The 18,959-nt window shown below is 31.3% G+C and overlaps 1 protein-coding gene across 2 annotated transcripts in view; it reads right to left on the bottom strand.

Annotated features, from left to right (window-relative positions):
• Nucleotides 1-18,959, bottom strand: part of LOC119083335 (3-phosphoinositide-dependent protein kinase 1) — a 107,510-nt gene that overhangs the window by 37,075 nt on the left and 51,476 nt on the right. Inside the window, exon 1 of one of the 2 annotated variants that reach the window (XM_037193026.1) lies at nucleotides 8,665-9,531. The exons of the other annotated variant lie outside the window; for it this stretch is intronic. Coding sequence (XP_037048921.1) covers nucleotides 8,665-8,838 — 174 coding nt within the window. The 5' untranslated portion in view covers nucleotides 8,839-9,531. Of the gene's footprint in view, nucleotides 1-8,664; nucleotides 9,532-18,959 lie in introns of those variants that run through there. 2 annotated transcript variants of the gene reach the window in all.

The following is an 18,959-nucleotide window of genomic DNA, read 5'->3' as shown; positions in this document are numbered from 1 at the left end:
AAATCTAATCTTTAACTGACGCATCATAAACAACATATACAATGCAGTCTGTATCCTTCACGATTCAGGCAACGGAAAGTTATAAAGATGAAACTCTTGGTGAAAGTATACAATTTAAAGTGTAGCACTCGAGATTGTTATTGTATTTTTGTCGTTCTATCAATTTATGTTATTTCACCATAACGCTGTGCATTGAATCATACAAATAATAACATATTGTGAGCATTCCCCCTACAGAAAAAAAATATCTGCTTCCTCCAACGAGTTTAAGAGAAAAAAAAAATTTTGATTTCTCATTATGTGTGTTTGGAAAAAAAAGACTGGTAAACTTTTCCGATGCACATAAAAACGAAAATAATGATGAATACATTTGGTAGGTGTTGATGCGTTCGAAGAAACACGAAATAGTCATACACATAACACCATAATGGATTCGAAAAATATTTTTGTTGTGATGATTAATGGTGTGGCAAAAATAAATATAAAAATTTAATTCCCAGACATGAAACCAACGAACTTCTCACAAACTATAAAAAAAAGAGGAATGAAACGAAACAATCATATAAAAAGAAACATCCGTTACTTCGTTTGGCGGCGCTAAGACATTGGCTTGCGAATAATAATAATTTAAATACAAAAAAAAAAATGTTACTTTTGGATGTGTTGGCTGGGATTACTGTTGCATGCATACGAAAAGATTCGTATGGTTGTTGGTATATTTTCGTGTGAGAAAAAAATATATAGAAGCAAAGTCCAAAGGAAATAGACACCTTCGTGTCTCGGTTTTCATCCCACACCTAGTGTGTGTTTAGGTAATAGTGTACGAAAGCAATAATATACATAAATGAAGATATATGCATCTATGTAGACGGTTGGGAGATACATGGGTAAATACTTAAGTAACAAATATAACTTTTTCGAATGGAATTCTTGCAAACCGCACACACAAACATTATAGGTATATATATATGGTACACACTGCCTCCGTCTCTTTATATTTATGGTTACAAATAACGCAATGGCAAAAGATCTCTTTTTAATACAGTTCATGCATTACAGTACATTATAAATTGAAGAAGAAAAAATGTATAAATTTTTAAGACCAACAACAATCTATGAACACACGCGCGCTAACATTATTTGTTTACCATGTTGTTTAGCTGATACCAACACTTTACGCTGTTGTTTTTGTTTTGGTTTATTTTTTTTATGGATTGTTTGATGATATTAAAATACTAAAACACTTTTCTTTGTTTTGGTTTTATTGGGATTTCTTATGTTTGATACACATTTTATTGCATTGTGCATTACTCTGAGCGGTAAGAATGTACACAGCACAGATATATGTTGTACACATTTTGTGTGTTTTTATATACCACCATTTTATCATCTTTATATCTATCGTTTTGCATTCATCAAAAAGTTAATTTATGGGTTGGAATGGAATTACCAACTGGAATATTTCGTTTTTAATTTGCAGAACACTTTGCTGTATACAATTGAGTCATTGACTTCAAGAGTTTTTATTTTACCGTTTAATTTGATAATGCTACAAAGTGTAGTGTACATCAGGTTTTGTAGCAATTAAAAAAGCAATGAAATTCCTTTGTAAAATTTATTATGTGGATTATTAAAAAAATATCAATTAATTCAGCATATAAGGAAGTCTGAACAGTATATATAGATCCTTTCAAGTCGCTAATTAACTAATTTATCAATGAGTTAAAACTTTTCGAATGTAACAAAAACAGATGTACCTAACAATTAAGCCAACGACCCTGAAAAATACTAGATTCGTCTTGATATATTATCGTAAAAGAAAAAAACAACAACTATCGTTAACTCTCAAAGTTCATGTGGATAATGCAACCGCAACCGAATATATAATTCATCAATTTCAAGGAATATAATCAAAATTAATTAAAGATGTTTGCGACATATTATTATGAACGGGAAAATATCTGGATTAATGATGTCGGTACGGATTTCTATCTTGTCGAATGTTTATGTTTTCGAACATTCGAACAGTGCGTATCGGTTGGATTGAGTCTCGTGTATCACAACACCGTTTCCAAGTGCTAGTTTTGTGGTTGGTGGCAGCTATAATCGAAATGCTATAATATAATGCTTAGTGAAGTGTGGTAACACGAACAAATCTGAATTTCCTCCTGTTTCATATATTGATGTCATAAAATTGTAATTAGCTTATACAGACTGAAATTGGATAACAATAACGTAATCCAATACGTTTGAATTACGAAAGGAAATTATTTTCTCATGTACCTAGGTACAGAAAAAAAAAACAAAACACATTTACAACTATAAGAAAACTGTGACGTCAAGCGACACATTTATTTTTATAATATACAGACGATACTCTGACATATTTTCAATATGTTATTTTCTCATTGACTATGGAAAACGAAATTTCCACAGAGAAATAATGAGCGTAGTATTGTGAAACCTTCAATGTTTTATTTTAATTATTAAAATAGTTTATTTCTTTCGACTAAAAAAAAAGTTTCATATTATTACTCAAGGCCTGGTAGAGTCGTACACATATACATAATGGCTCATACACGACATTATCTGGGAGGTAAATATATTCTTTATTTCGATTTGCTTGTAAAATGACACTAGGTAGACACGGCTTTTGGTGTACGTACTTAGAAATTAGTTCGTTTGACCTAAATAAATTAAAAATCGATTTGTAAAGTTTTCTGCAGAGAAGTTTTTTTTTTCTTCTCATTGTCGAACGTTGAAAATAGTTCGAAATGTTTTTTTTTCCTTAGATTTGTACGCTTGGTAAATAGTTTATTAGAACAAAAAGAAAACTCAACGCTGGATTCTTTTACAAACAATTTTTCGACAAAAAATTTGAAAAAATCATTAGCTTCATAAATTTTATAAATGATTGATAGCTTCGTAATTGCTGCGATATTCCTCAATGTAATCAGTTGAATATAATATTCACAATTTCCACGAAGTAATAAAAAAAAATATTTTTTATCGATTCCGAATTTCCATTATGCCAATAAATAAATCCATTCATAACGATGGTGTGTCTATTTCCTGACAGTCTAATTAGCTATTCGCGTTAATCCTTTTTTTCACACATATTGACACAGTAAATTATAGATTACTCTCCGTATAAAAATGCTACTGCGAAAACATAGTCAGTACTGATAAGCATTTCTGCACGTGCTGTAACATTTTAATTTTTTAATTTACATTCCAACATAAGATTATGACATTAAGTTGTTCGGTTATAAATTCCATGTTATGAATGATTTGTGTCACGTTATAGGTAGTAAAATTGCTGCTCTTCATAGATATTAATCACTCACTTCATTGATAGAATAAATTTTTTTCAAATTTAAATTTTATATTAATGTACCGCATTTGATTATATCATGCATTCCAACGTTATCACAATTTAAGTAAATACTGAATTCTACTACAAAAAATCTAATCTAAAAACCTCAATTGACATACAAAAATAAAAGAGGAATGTTAGACTTGCTCTACTATTTCATAATAAAATGAATTTGCAATATCAACATTGCCGACGAATTCTACGAAAAGAAACATCATTTGTTATATTTCTCCTTTGATTTTATCGTTTGTACGTTATATTTTCATTAATCTTTTTCCACGTAAGAATTATACCTGTTCTGAAACTCGTGTCAATATTACCTACAACAATTTATCCACTTTGCTTGTACGCCATCATGGCCATACGAATACTTATCGTTCGCTATCAATAAAACAAATATTTTATCAGCACAACAACGACAAAAAGGTACACTGTTTAAAAACTTGTGACGCCACACGTGATGAATAAGATTTAGTATGATGATAACGATTCGAGTATGACAAAATCTTTTATTGGAAATACATATTTTTGCACCAAGCATTTTTATTTGAAATTGTTTTATTGAGCTAGTTGGTGGAAACATACGTAAAATTGCTGTGCAAATAGAGTAACTTTAATAATGTAGAAATTTTGCGGATGTAATTTGATATGATAAAGGAACATTTATTGATAGGTACTTGGACTCGTCTTCATTTTTATTTTGTCGAATAAAAAATACCGCAGAGCTTTGGAGATTATACCGTTCTATTTATACGTGAATGAAATTTGGTTATTGACTAATTAGGAAATCAGGTCTATTGAATCATAATTGATGCTTTGGAGCACATTCAGGATTTAATCAAGATTGTATTGGTTTGTCTTATACGAGTATGATGTTCGTGTGGTTATATATTTACTGCAAACAACTGTTACTACTCAATCCACCCCCATATGGTTTTAAACAAACAGGTCACACCTTCGTACACCAGAAACATGGAAAATTTCTTGTCTGAATGTGCTGTACTGTAGCAATTTTAATTAATTCTCTTTTATATACACCATCTTGTCATCAGTGTTAATAATTTTCAAGATGCATCACATTAAATACGCTAGAGACACAACAAAACATTTTGCGTGGAAGTAGAAACATTCCTGAATTAAACGCTCAAAGACACAAAAATACGGAAAAACAACACCAAAAACAAGTTATTTTTAGCGGATATCTCTGGTCCGTTAATACAAAGTCACTTTAATATTAAAAACAATTTTCTCTTTCTGATATACTCGTATGCACACGCATAACTATGAGATGATATCCATTCAAATAAAGATTTCAAAGAAAATTGGGAAATAATTTTCTTCAAATTAAATTCTGTTAAGTGGATGAGGGAGAACCTTTTTCTGGATTTTAATTCAGATCCACTTCAGGTCTAAGTACAGCTACAAAGTGTGTTCAGTAATTAAATATTTTTGGTTTGATAATAACATGAACATCTATGTGTTAATGTGTAGTTTAAGGACCATGGAGTGTATTTCGTATAAAAATTTAAACATTTTCAAATTGTCAAGGAATGCTTTTATAACAGTAGCATTGTAGGTATTCTGAAGATTATGCGGATTTACAAAAAATCAAAGCAGATACGAAAATATTCTTTAAATCCGATCAAAAATTATTTTAATCTTTCTAAATTTAACGAAGACCACAATTGTATTCTTGAATTTGACTTCGTTTTCCGTTGGACTTACAACTATTAAGACTAACTGCGTATTGAATTGCATTATTTTCTTTTAATATTTTCCACATGTTGAGACGAACTTAACCATTTTTCTGATAAATATACGTTTGCATCATCATTAATTGCGTACAACTTTCACCGTTTTCATTAATGCGTTTTATAAATTTTACCAAGAATGAATCAAGATTCTATTGTGAAAAAAGGCAACAATAAATTAATCATCTGCACGAGTAAGTCGTTAAAATACATTCATAATAACAATCATATTTTTAACGTATCGCTCCAAATATCACTGGACTTTAAACCCATTATTTATGCCAAAAAGCCGAAACAAAACACAAACAGAATATTACTCAAATTAAATTGCGAATAAATAGGCGACTAAATATTTTTGATGAATTGCTTTTGATTATCTGACGACCGTACACATTCTTTTCTTGTGGATCTAAAGTTGGAAAACGGTTTCTTTTGAGTACCGTAAGTAACAAATTTGCGAATAATAAACCTAAACAAAAACAAACGAAAAAAAAAAAGAAAAGAAATTGCAATATTGAAAAACGTGTCATTCCACGGTGAATTCAAAAGGAAAAAAAATGTAAACGTAAACACGAAAAAAATTGTAAACAAAAAAAAAGTCTGCAAAGACGGTGATCGTCAACAAAACAAAACTCGACAGTACTTTTTTCCATTTTATTTATTGCGAAATTACCTAGAGAAAGTAGACCAAATATGCAGAGCGCAATGATTCAGTGTTATTTTTGTTGTTTTTTTTTTTTTTTAATATTGTTTCGCAATACAAAATTGATGTCAAATTACGTTATGATAGTTTTTTTTCTTCAATTTCATAAAAATTCTTTTGATGTGTGTTAAATACTTTAACACAACATAAAGTATAAGATATAGCGTGATTTGTGAATGATTTTCGCTGATGATGATGAGCAATGGAATTTAAGCCGAGCAAAAAAAAAAGTGAGCAACGGTGAAAAAATTAAGGCCAATCCATACATAAACTATATAAAGATATATCGTTGGGTAAGAGAGTATAGACAATAAATACCCACGACACTGACTTGGAACGTTGTACCACTATTTTGCTTTTTTTTACGTGCGGTACAAGGTAAAAGCAAAACAAAAACGTAAACAAGTTTTATACAAATTTATATCAATTTGGATTTCATTGATATTACGATGGTGTGTGGATACATACAGTTTGAATTTTTGTATTTTGTATTTTGTAGTTAGTGTGTAATGTGAAAGCAAAATTACATAACTGTATTTGATGTACGGTATTACAGCATTTTTAACATATTTTCGTTTAATTTCTACATTATGTGCGCGTCTTGCTTTTTAAGTGTTATTTTTTCTTTCAATTTTTCATTCACTTAGTCTTGTATTTTGATCATAGATCGTATAGATGTGCATACATCAAATTTGGAACGTGAAATTGAAATCAAAAAGAAATTCCAAATTTCAAATGAAGTTTATTTTTGTAATTTGGAGAAAACTAGCAGTTGCAAACGAAGCATAATGCCACTTTCTACACTGCTCGAAAAAGAAGTACGCTGAAAACGAACCACAGTTCTAATGTTAAGTGACAATAGTTATCGTTAATTTTGGTATCTATCAAATCTGAGCGATACAGTCTCAACTACATCGAAAGCTAAGAGAATAATTTTATTCGAATAATTTTTACATATGTACGTGCAGACTCCGGAAGTGGCTATAAAATTAATCGAAACATGATGCGTTCGAATAACGCAATAGCTTTGAAATAGTTCAGCAATACAAATCCAACTTCTCTAAAGTTTATACACCAAGGATTATGCTATAGCAATGATGATAGAATGCATTTCTGTTCGTAACCGTCATAAGAGTTTTCAAAAATTCACAAAACTCGCTTTTTAAGAACTCATTACCAGAAAGAATGCGTAATGTCGCTCTGCTTCAAAAACAATAATTAGCTGCGTAGGATAGAAAACTCATTATAGACAGGTTGTCACACCATTCATCAATTACTGAAGGAAACAAAATTAATTTTTTATTTCATGTAATAAATGCACTTCAAATTTATCGAATGGATAAGCCAGCCAACAATAGCGCAGACAGTTGTTGATGATTGTGTTTTTTAGAAATGAGTAACCACAAATGACTTTCTCATTGGCAAAATATGTACAGTCGTTCGTTCGTAGGAATTCCCTTTGATATAAAAAAAGAATCATTTGCGTATAGCAAACAAATTTGGCTGATAACTAAATTTTGACAAATAAAAATTGTTCATACCCGAGACTGCGCTTTTTAATTATTTTTCTCATGATTTTGTTTGCGCTCAATATGGTTGAAATTGAATTTTAAATCCTTGAAGTAAGGTAATTCCCCAGTATATTCAATGAATCATGACTCTTGTGATCATTTGATTTGCTTGTTAGTACTAATGTTGACACAAACGAATTTCAAGAAAACATCCAATGACCCACAAAAAATGTCAGCAAAATAACAAATGAATCAGCCAAAGTGAATGACTGTATGAATATTAAATTCGACATTATAAGACTTTAGAAAGATTGTGCAGGAATGCGTTAAGTCGACTCTATAATCTTGTGAAACAAACTACTGAAATAGAACTGTAATTCGATGATGTCACACCTAAATCGCTTTTCGTAGATGATAAAATAGGATGTGTCGTTTACTAGAACTAAAAACTAACATTTTCGTCATCAAGTGAGAGTTAGAATTGGATATGATTGAAGAGACAAATAACCTTTTGTTTGTCAATTCAATATTATCATGTACAGTGATCACACATCCAAGATGTTTATCATTTTAGAACTGTGAAAGTCATAAATCATTTCCTCTGTCTTCGTCACATTTCCTGATGCGGCACTGTCTTTCCAAGCATATAGTCGATCTATTTATTTTTTCTATAAGATTTTGAATTTATTTTTTTCGAAAAAATGGAAAATCTTTTCTTATCGTTTAACATACTGAACACTTCGATGCCCAGATGTTCATTTTCCGAACATTATTCTACATATTGTTTTGATCGAAAAAATTAAAGGTGCAGACCGACTGCATATAATGTTAACATTTTGCTGGCTCGAAAAATATGATTCAACAAACATGTTTTTATTCGAAAGTTTTATATTTTTTTGTTTGTCAATAATACGACAGGTGTGTTGGTTAACGTGGAGAGAAAAAAGTTATTAAAATCAAGATGTTACCATTCCTACAAGATATATGCTTACTTTTTATATTTTTTTTAGATGAGAATCATATTATATGAATAAAGGTTCTTAAACTCTCAGACGAAAAAGAATAACAAAAAATATATTTCCCAAACTCAAACAATATTTTTAAGATGATGAGATTTTTCGTCTCTTGTTGTGTAATAATTTCAAAAGAATTTCAACAGAACAGTTCTCGGAACTAAATGAATTGAAAAAAAAAATAAACCGAGAAGAATGAAAAGAGAAATTCAAAAACTCCGAAAATGCATTTATGTTGAAAAAAAAGGTTCTGTATATATCTGTATGGTATAAGTATGCACATACGTTTAGTATGTATAAGCGGGCCTACCTTTGATTTAGATCCTTTATTTCGATTCCTCCGGGTGGATGAACTTATACCTAAAACCTTCAACATAGCTGCAGCTGTCGCTAAAAGTGTGTCTGATGCACGCGAACGTCTTTTTATTCCAATTATAGATTGTCTGTCTGGACTATGAATTGGAGTATTATTCGAACAAGCCATAATCACAGCTATAAAAATGCAGTACGTATATATTTCGCGGTGTTTATATTCTCTTATTCAAAAAACTTAAAAGGCAATCGAAAACAAAAGACTTTTTTTATTCCAAATACAACACATAGTTGTAACCCGACTTTTTTGTATATATTATATATCGTTCCGTAGTAAACAATAACAACTAGAGAGAAAAGGTTTCACAAAACACGTTTTCAGTTCAAAATCTGGTGCAAATGTCTTTTCTGTATAATTCTGTTGATGTATTCAAAGCATAATCGACGTTAACCCCAGCAAAGTACAAGTACACAAAAGTCAAGAAAATTCTTGTCTACAAAATAACATCAACATTCGAACACATGTAAATGGACCTTTAGCGTATTTTCTCTGTTTACGTTTTCTATTTATAGAGTTTTATGTTATTATCCACGAAAAACCATAAAAATATTGATTTTTCTTATCAATGCACCAGTTTCCTATTTTTAGAAAATAAAAACAATATCAAGCCATATAAAGCACGGAAAAATTAATTATTTTTATTTTTTGTTTATTTCCATGTAGCGCCGTTATTGTATTGAATTATTTAGCACAATTATTTATATTTTCATTTACTCAAAATATAAAATGAAGAAAATATATTTAAATAAAAAGTTGATGTTTTCCACCGATAGATTCAACGTCCAAACATATTGAAACGTAAAATAAAACTAAAATTGTGTAAACCAAGCAGACACGCCAATGGCGGGAATATTTCAGTCTTATTCATCACCACACATTGTATATATTATACAAACGGTTAGGTATACATGCGCCAGTACATTCATTGTGCATTTTCAAAGAGAAATATAGTAAAAAGCAACCTGAAACAACAACATAACAACATTAAAATGCCAGTGTGGAATAGAAAATAAATTCGATTCTTTCCAATGCAGACTGAAAACGTATCATCGTTTCTCTTTCTATTCTACGATCCTTTTAGAGTGCATAGAGCTGGTGCTATAAAGCGCTGGTGGGCTTTGAACTCTGCAAGAATACTATGAACTGAGAGTTTATATACATACGTATACATTCAACAACAACAACAAAAACAGAAATGGATTTTACAAACGCGCCAAATGCAGCGCAGAGGGTTATTATAGAACATAGTAGTAAACGGTATTGAGAATAAATTCCAAGGAGGTAAAGAAAATGAGGTTGGATGGAAATTACGAAAAAAAACACATTTTTTTATCTCGATTCGATTGTTAGTGTATATAGACAAGGGAGTATGCCATTTTCCTATATATAAAAGCTCTGAATGTACAACGTTGAATACGCGCAAAGAAGAAAAATTTAGGGCGGCCACATTGTGTTGTGTAAACATGCAAGCTCTCCCTTGATCAGAAATAACTCTCTATCGCTGCAAAATTTTTCATTCAAACATAGTAATTAAATTACAATTTTCTGCTAACGTAATGCCACAAAAATCATCTGCTGAATCAGTCATCACAAAATATTTAATGAAATTTTCAACAAAATTTGATATGGTTCTGATTCAAAGAGTTGAAAGATCTTTGAAGTTGATATCGAAGTGACGCTTTCCCGCCTTTCCATCCTTTGCTGTATAAATGTTATATGTATGTACATGAATAATACGTTTTAGGAAAATTCGATGCTGATGTACTTGGAATGTGCGCTTTAACGTTGGCAAATTGTATGTAGTTTGTATTTAAGGGAAAATTGTTGTATATAAACATTTACACATACACATAAATTGACGAGAAATTCAGTTATATAAAAGCTTCGTATATACTACGTATCAAGTCTCTGAGATGATACAGCAACATAGCAGACAGAATGAGGGAATGTGCGGAAAAGGAGGAAGAATTGACCTGAAACGACATCAATAAAAAAAAATTTATAGTACAGAAAAATCTTGTAAAAATGAGTTACTCATGTAATAGAGTTTTCTGAGAGAGGACTGGGTAAGACAAATTTGAAATCAAAAAACAGATTTTCATACAAAGAATAGAGAAAAGTTTGCCATTTATCTTTTTATATTTGTGATTGGGTACAAATTAAATTTCAACTTTTTATTTGATCAGATAGATTCGAAATTTTTATAATTGTTATTATTTAGAGGTAACATACAGACGACAGTAGCTCGTAATATGTATTAAGTAAGTTTGAAGATATGTCTAAGAATTTTTTGATTTTTTTTTTAGGAGGAGATCTGGAAAATGGATAATGTTGTAGAAGGTGTGAGTTAGTCAGGCTAAAAGTAGGTTTAACTGGGACACAGCAGAATAGTTTTGTTATTCCCTTGACTGTAAGTCATGGGTTTTATAAAAGAAAATACACCGTACGTAACACGTTCACTATGATTAAAAATGTATGGAAATGTGATGAAAAAACGATAAATGTTAAAATTTTGTTAACACGATAACTTCAGTAACTCTCAACCGATTTTCAATTTTTTTTTTTTTTAAATCGGCGAAGTATTGAAATCCTCAGGTCAAGTTTGAAAATGGGCGGTATTGGTTTAACCATCTGGTGGTAGTTCTCGAAAGAAGCCTTTTCTGCTCTTTGTTAACACGATAACTGGAGCAAAGTTCAACCGATTTTCAAAAACTTTTTTTTATTCGACGAAGTAGTGAAATCCTCAGGTCAAGTTCGAAAATTGGTGGTATCAGTTCAACCATCTGGTAGTAGTTCTCGAAAGAAGCCTCTTCTGCTCTTTGTTAACACGATAACTTGAGTAAATCTCAACCGATTTTCAAAAACTTTTTTTTATTCGACGAAGTAGTGAAATCCTCAGGTCAAGTTCGAAAATGGGTGGTATCGGTGCAACCATCTGGTAGTAGTTCTCGAAAGAAGCCCATTCTGCTTTTTGTTGACACGATAACTGGAACAAAGTTCAACCGATTTTCAAATACTTTTTTTTATTCGACGAAGTAGTGAAATCTTCAGGTCAAGTTCGAAAATTGGTGGTATCAGCTCAACCATCTGGTAGTAGTTCTCGAAAGAAGCCTCTTCTGCTCTTTGTTAACACGATAACTTGAGTAAATCTCAACCGATTTTCAAAAACTTTTTTTTATTCGACGAAGTAGTGAAATCCTCAGGTCAAGTTCGAAAATGGGTGGTATCGGTGCAACCATCTGGTAGTAGTTCTCGAAAGAAGCCCATTCTGCTTTTTGTTGACACGATAACTGGAACAAAGTTCAACCGATTTTCAAATACTTTTTTTTATTCGACGAAGTAGTGAAATCTTCAGGTCAAGTTCGAAAATTGGTGGTATCAGTTCAACCATCTGGTAGTAGTTCTCGAAAGAATCCTCTTCTGCTCTTTGTTAACACGATAACTTGAGTAAATCTCAACCGATTTTCAAAAACTTTTTTTTAATCGACGAAGTATTGAAATCCTCAGGTCAAATTCGAAAATGGGCGGTATCGGTTCAACCATCTGGGAGTAGTTCTCGAAGAAGCCTTTTCTGCTTTTTGTTAACACGACAACTGGAGTAATTCTCAACCGATTTAAAAACAAAATGTTTGGTAGAGAATGGAATCAATTCCTGAGGTTAGGTTCTAAGATAGATTATGTTGGTCTAACGAACAAGCTGATGTTGCTAACAGAATTTTTGTATCTATTTCAATAGTATTTTTCTTGTTATGTCACTTTACCTTGTAAACAAAACCGAATAAATAGAACAAAAATTAACGAGTGTGAAGTTTGCGGCCAGAGCGAAGGGAGGGCCGCAATTGACACGAGTTTAAATGTTATTGAAAACATACGTCATTTTTTACCGGGGCATTTTATATAGATAGTTTCGAAGATTTTCAGTGAAACTAAACAGAATTGATCATCAATGAGAGATTTATTAGACCGTTCTAGTAGTTCTTCTTCTAGATGCGTTTTTGTGGCAATCAACATACAAAATTACATTTCATTGAAATAAATCAATAAATCATTGTCAATAAAAATACTATTGAGAAGCTCAGACAAAAAGTCAAGGGATCTGACCCACCCAACAGGTAGGGCCTAGTAAGAAAGAAGCAACTATTTTGACATTAAGCTATTTTGATAATTGCTTGCCGTAAAATACTGAAAAGTTCAGAATTTGTTTGAGTTTTTTGAAATGATTTCATTGCGTGTGAGAAATACGAGCCGAAGGCAAGGACTATACTTCTGAAATAAACAAATAACCAAACCAAGCAGGACAGAACTAGTATATTTGGTTACGAGTGATGAAAAATTTAGCTCTCCACATCACGAATCACAAACGACGTTTTTTGCGCTAGAAAACTGAAATGAGACGAGACCACAACAACATTAACAAAGAAATCACTCTAAAGCTTTTTTAACAGCAAAGCATGTACAACTGATCGCGGTCGGAAAAATATATATGAAAATCCATTTTCGGCCGGATAGAGCGGCCGAGAAAGTACTTTGTGCATCGTACAACTGAAATACGACATATTTTGCCATGATTTTTTGTTCATTTCAGGTTCATTTCTTCAATTCATTTCTTTACGATTTACCGTGTGAGAACGGTTTTGAATGAACTTTTCTATGACAATTCGTTTGAACAAAAATATGGTGAAGGTGAAATGTGTACCGTTCTCACACGATAAATCGTAAAGAAATGGCATTTCATAAGAAAAAATCATGTCAAAATATGTCGTATTTCAGTTGTCCGATGCACGAAATACTATTTCAATCTTGCGGTCAGAAAATGCGGAGCCTTAGTTTTGTATAGGACATTTATGACTCAGGCAGGATTGATATTTTTTTACATATTACCAACTACTTGTCCACAGGAAAACTTTATTAAAGCTGTCGTTAAATTGTTCACACATTATAATTTTACAAAATTTAAACTTCGAGAACGGGTTTCTTAATTACAATTATGAATTTCCACTTTTACAACACTAGTCTCGTCGGAGGTATTTTCTATGATTATGTAACATATTTGTGTGTTTGTTGGTAGATAATATAATATTGTGGAAAATCCCCCTGAAGATATTTATAAAAGTTTACTGTACGGACTGATAATTCTTATTATTTTAATTGACCATGTCCATTATATACGTATAACTCACAAACACAAAATACAAATGTGTCAATGAATTAGTGTATGTTAAGCGATCTCGTTGAATTAATGCTATTTTTATACATCATAACAGTCTATAGTTAAACATCCAATGTTATTAAAATATGAGTTTCGTTGAAGGTAATCGGTTATATTTATCAGAAAATTAAATTGAATTTTCCTATCTCACGGAAGGACACACAATTCGACAATTCATCATCTAATTGCTTTGTTTATTGTTTCGCGAAGAAAGTTTTTAATTTCAACAGTAACACCTACATTGATTGCAATGTCAATAAAATAAATGGCGACAAAAGTTTGCGCGTCAGTTGTGAAAAATTTCACCATGTAACTTTATCTAAAAAGTTACACAAATCTGACGGGAATTCCGACAGTATATTGTTTTCAGTTTAACGGAAACGCTGGAATCCCCAGGCAGTAAAACTAAAATAAAACTATTAAGTTTATGTGATGTCTGTGCTAATTTACTGTTTATCTAGTAGTATGTTGATCGAAAGTATTGTGTGCCCGAATACGAGATTTTAAACTGCTGCAGATAGTCTGTCGCTTTAGTGACAATTTTTACATTTTTGGTGGAAATCTCTATATTAGAAAGTCAAATTTTTACAGATACAGATAAATTATACACTGGTAGCGACCGTATGGTAATCTTAATTTCTTAGACTCAAAGGAAGCTTCAACGAATTGAAGAGAAAAGAAAACGTGACTGTAGTATGCTGTGTATGCCATTTTTTAAATTAGTCTACTCCAAATTTTAAAGTTATTTCGTTTAAATCCAAATAGAAGCAATAAAACATTGATGCAATATATAGCCGACATGAAACAAAGTTATTTACCGCACTGCAGTGATATTATCAGGTAGAGAATTTACATTTGCTAAACTTACAATTTTCAAAGAATTCATTTAATTCGATGAAAAGGGTTGGTTAATCATTGTGTGTTTGTCATGGTACAAAATAAAATACTCGAATTGTTAGTGGCGACCAGTTCAGAGCTCAGCCATTCATTGATAATCGAAATTGAATAATTTCATTATAATATTCGAAATACGCTAAAATATTCGGGTGTACGCAAAAATAATATTTTCAAAATTAGATTACTGTTGACATTTCTAAATAATCCATTCCACAATAGCATATCGTTATCCATGCACCATCATATTTATGTTGGCATTTTCTTTTTCAATATTGTAATTCTGCGCATTCAGAATTTATTGATTTATGAAAATTTCAATTGTGTAGAACAATTTTTCAATTCGTAATTAAATAAACATAGCCGAAAAAGCTCACAAATTCACGTGGACTTATGTAACCGTAATATTTCGTTTATATTTTGTATAGTTTTGACTTCACGTGAATAGGCTTATTTCACATAGGCCAACGTCAGCATTTACTTGAATGAGAAAGTAAATGGGAAAGTAAAGTTGTAAACTCGACATTGAATTTCAGCTCTCAATTCATTCATCTCGAATGTGGATGGTGTGCACATATATTTTCATGCTGAAGGCTTTCATATAACCTAAATAGAACGGCGTTACTGTATAGCAAAAGTAACTCGGCTATATGGTGTTATCTTGTCAGTCGCTTCAGTTTGTGATTGGTAGTGGTAGAAAATTCGCTTTTCATGCAACAACAATAAATCTGGAACGAAAGGACTTTGTCGAGTATGAGTTATCGGCTGTAACTCTATAGTATTACAACAGAAGTAAAGTATAGTATAGTATGAGGCGTTTGTCATAGGTTGGTGACCCGATTGTGCTGTTGATTTATTTAAAGGAAATAAAGGGGAATAAGCTTATGGCAGTATTCATTAAAACTTACAATAGAATTAAGTTTGGGCGTCCTAAAGATTTCTTATCGAAATATTCATTTAAAAACGTATGGACAAACTTTCATCTTGAAAATAAGATTTATCAGAATGAACAAACAAAATCGTCGAAGTTTTAACACTATCACAGACGTCCAGGATAAAATTTGTACAGAGTTGACAAGATATGCCTGCTTTACTACATTTATCTAAAAAATGATAACATAAGATAGACGCCACCCTAAGGTGTTTCAGAAATATTGACAGGAACAGCTTAGAATATCTTTATATATACACGAAACGTGACGTCCCAAACATGAAAGTAAAAATAGGAAATTACGGTCTTTCCGAAATCAATGAAAATGTTCAGCAACTGACTTAAATAAATTGTCAGTCTGTAAATCATAAAACGAAATCTTTGTCGTAAATATATCCACCTATGATGTTTCTTATGCCCTCGGTATTACATTCACCAACATCAATTTTGGTTCTCTTCACTACTGTACACAAAACTATTCAATTAACTCGAACGTTTTTTTCGCTAATTACCGCTATGGAACCAAAAATATCTATAGTAAATGCTCAATGCCTTCAGTTATATGCATTCCTCGTTCCTCTACGTTTCCCCTCTATTCCTCTATTTTCGTATCGCAATAATGATAATTTTTTCTGTATTTTTCTTCTTCACTTCTTACTTTTTTTTCAATTTATTTCGAAGTTCAGTGAACGGAAGAAGTCAGTTTAAACTTATGCTTTGTTTGTATATTTTTAAACTTTACATCTAACACCGGACAGTTTGTATCACAACACACTATATTATCTTATAGTGTGGTCCCGCATAGGTTTATGTGAGAATTTATTTCATTTTATTATTTGTACAAGACCATTAAAATTCTCAATCGGTATATAGATAGATAGGATACAAAGTATAAAGTGTGGAATGCCTACGTTGGTTTATTATGGAAAAATACATCAAAATGAGATGCGGAATGCAAGTTGAGGAATTCTTTCAGTATTTTATATTTATTGTATTGGTAGTTTACTGATAATATATATTTTTTTCTGAATTTTACTTTAACAGCTTGTTTGTGATTCGGTAAAAATAAATTGAATTCGCATTTCTTTGAAAATGAAAGAAATTAGCTTGATTTTGTTTGTTGGCTGGCTGGCTTTTTGTTGTTGTTGTATGCATCAGTTTTGGAGAGTTATTTCTAAAGTGAATTTATAAATTTTACGAACAAAGATTCTTGCACGATTGCGTTTTATTCGGATTCCATATTCATTTGTATTGGTGTAAAAGAAAATAGCATTGTGGATTCAGTAGTGAATTATATAAATTTAATATTAGCTCAAGTTATAGAAACATTGCTTCTGATGGGCCCTATTCTCACACGCTATATAACGTGATAAGTCAGGATGTTTTACTGTTGTAATTATTGACTGCGTAATGTCTAAAAATTATTATCAATTAGTTGTAGCTCTCCCTATTCCATGTTCTATTATTCAAAGAATTATGAATGATTGATAACGTTTCTAAAATAGAAGAAACTTCTTAAATTAATTGCTTTCATCGTAATCAAACTTTTTCGATGTGATAGTCACTTTGCGTATATTAAATGGGACCATCCTGGACTTCCAGTAGAGGAGTTAAGTGTTTGGATAAGCGCCACGCGCCATGTCATAGGCAAGTGACACGTATTTCATATTTTTGGCCAGAAAAAGCTATAACGAATGAGCATGGAACATGTAAAATGTAAGATAAGTGCAGATTTCGTTCTTTTTTTTATATTTTGTGTTACATTCTTACATTTTTTGCACATTAAATGTTTTTTCGCTGCAACTTTTGTTGTAAAACGTCCCACTTAAGTTAGTTCTACTACTCATTTAAAAAGCATCAAATGAACAGTTCACATTATAAAGTGAGAGATATATTACTTGAACAACGCAGGATAGTTTGTCAAGATTTTTTTTGATGATTTATCGCGCAATTACACGACATCTATGGGGGAGGTCTACATCCAGTAGTGGATGTCATAAATTCTACAGAAGAAGAAGAAGTCGAAGAATCGCACGATATATTAGCCATCAGTACATTTGATTCAGCCCATCACATTTGATTTTTATCGAATTATGCGGAAATGATTTTTTTTTTAAATATTTTCTTCGACAAAATCGTTCTACAAGATCTTATGAACCAAACAAGAGATCTGCGTCAAGATAATCCGAATAAAATGTTTTGCCTGGACTGGCTCATATAAATGGACAAACGAATAACTATAAATATAATCATTTGATCATTGTAAACGTAAAAACAACAAATCCAAATCATAGCGTAATAACGCTTCATTTTTCAGAATATCTATATTAGTTTCGACGAAAAGCAATTTTCAAGGCGGAAGCTATTTTGTGAGCCAACACGCAAAGAAATATGTTGCCGCCAATCACGTGTAGGACGATGGTTGATAAATAGACAACTGAAAAGCAAATAAGAAATCTCATGATATGCGAAGTATCGAAGCGAAATTATTATGTACCTACATGAGCATGTAGCTTATGTCAAGTGACTGAAATCTTTAATTAAGAAAAATAAGTGAGCTAAAATACAAGTGTTATGGCTGCCATAAACATCAGACGATCGACGTGGAAAAACAATATAATTAAATTAGCTTCAAAAAAGATTGTTTTATGTTCAGTTATTGTGATATTTCTTGTGTTTTTGTTATTAATTAGACAGTTAACTACAAGTCTATTTTTTATGTGATACACAATTTCAAGAAGATAATTGAAAATAAACCAAAGTATAATTTACGAAGCGATACGTATCATCTTTACTGTGTTATTGTTTAATATTTACGTCAAATAAAAATAAAGTGTTAATGACACACATAAAAAAAATTCCGCTCAATGGATGCTTTAGCGGCACTGCTTCACATATATGTATATATAAGTGCGCAGTACATTATAGACAGTATGGCTGAGTGCACAAACGTAAACTTATTTTTTACAATTTCGTTGTACACACATGCAGGCACGGGTATATTGCTCGTAAAATATACGTATATTTCAATCATTCTTAAAATAATTACTATAATACAAAAACGAGCGAGAGAGATATTATATAAAATTATAATTTACAATTTTACATTGACCCCAAGCGAGGTCATCATTGATATTTTTCACAAGTAAGAAATACTTGAATGAAAATTTAAATTTTATGTTTGGTTCGTGGCTGATG

Source organism: Bradysia coprophila, unplaced genomic scaffold (assembly GCF_014529535.1).
Source record: "Bradysia coprophila strain Holo2 unplaced genomic scaffold, BU_Bcop_v1 contig_588, whole genome shotgun sequence".
Lineage (NCBI taxonomy): Eukaryota > Metazoa > Arthropoda > Insecta > Diptera > Sciaridae > Bradysia > Bradysia coprophila.
The sequence above is the reverse complement of the archived record's forward strand: the minus strand, read 5'-3'. Positions and strand labels throughout refer to the sequence as shown.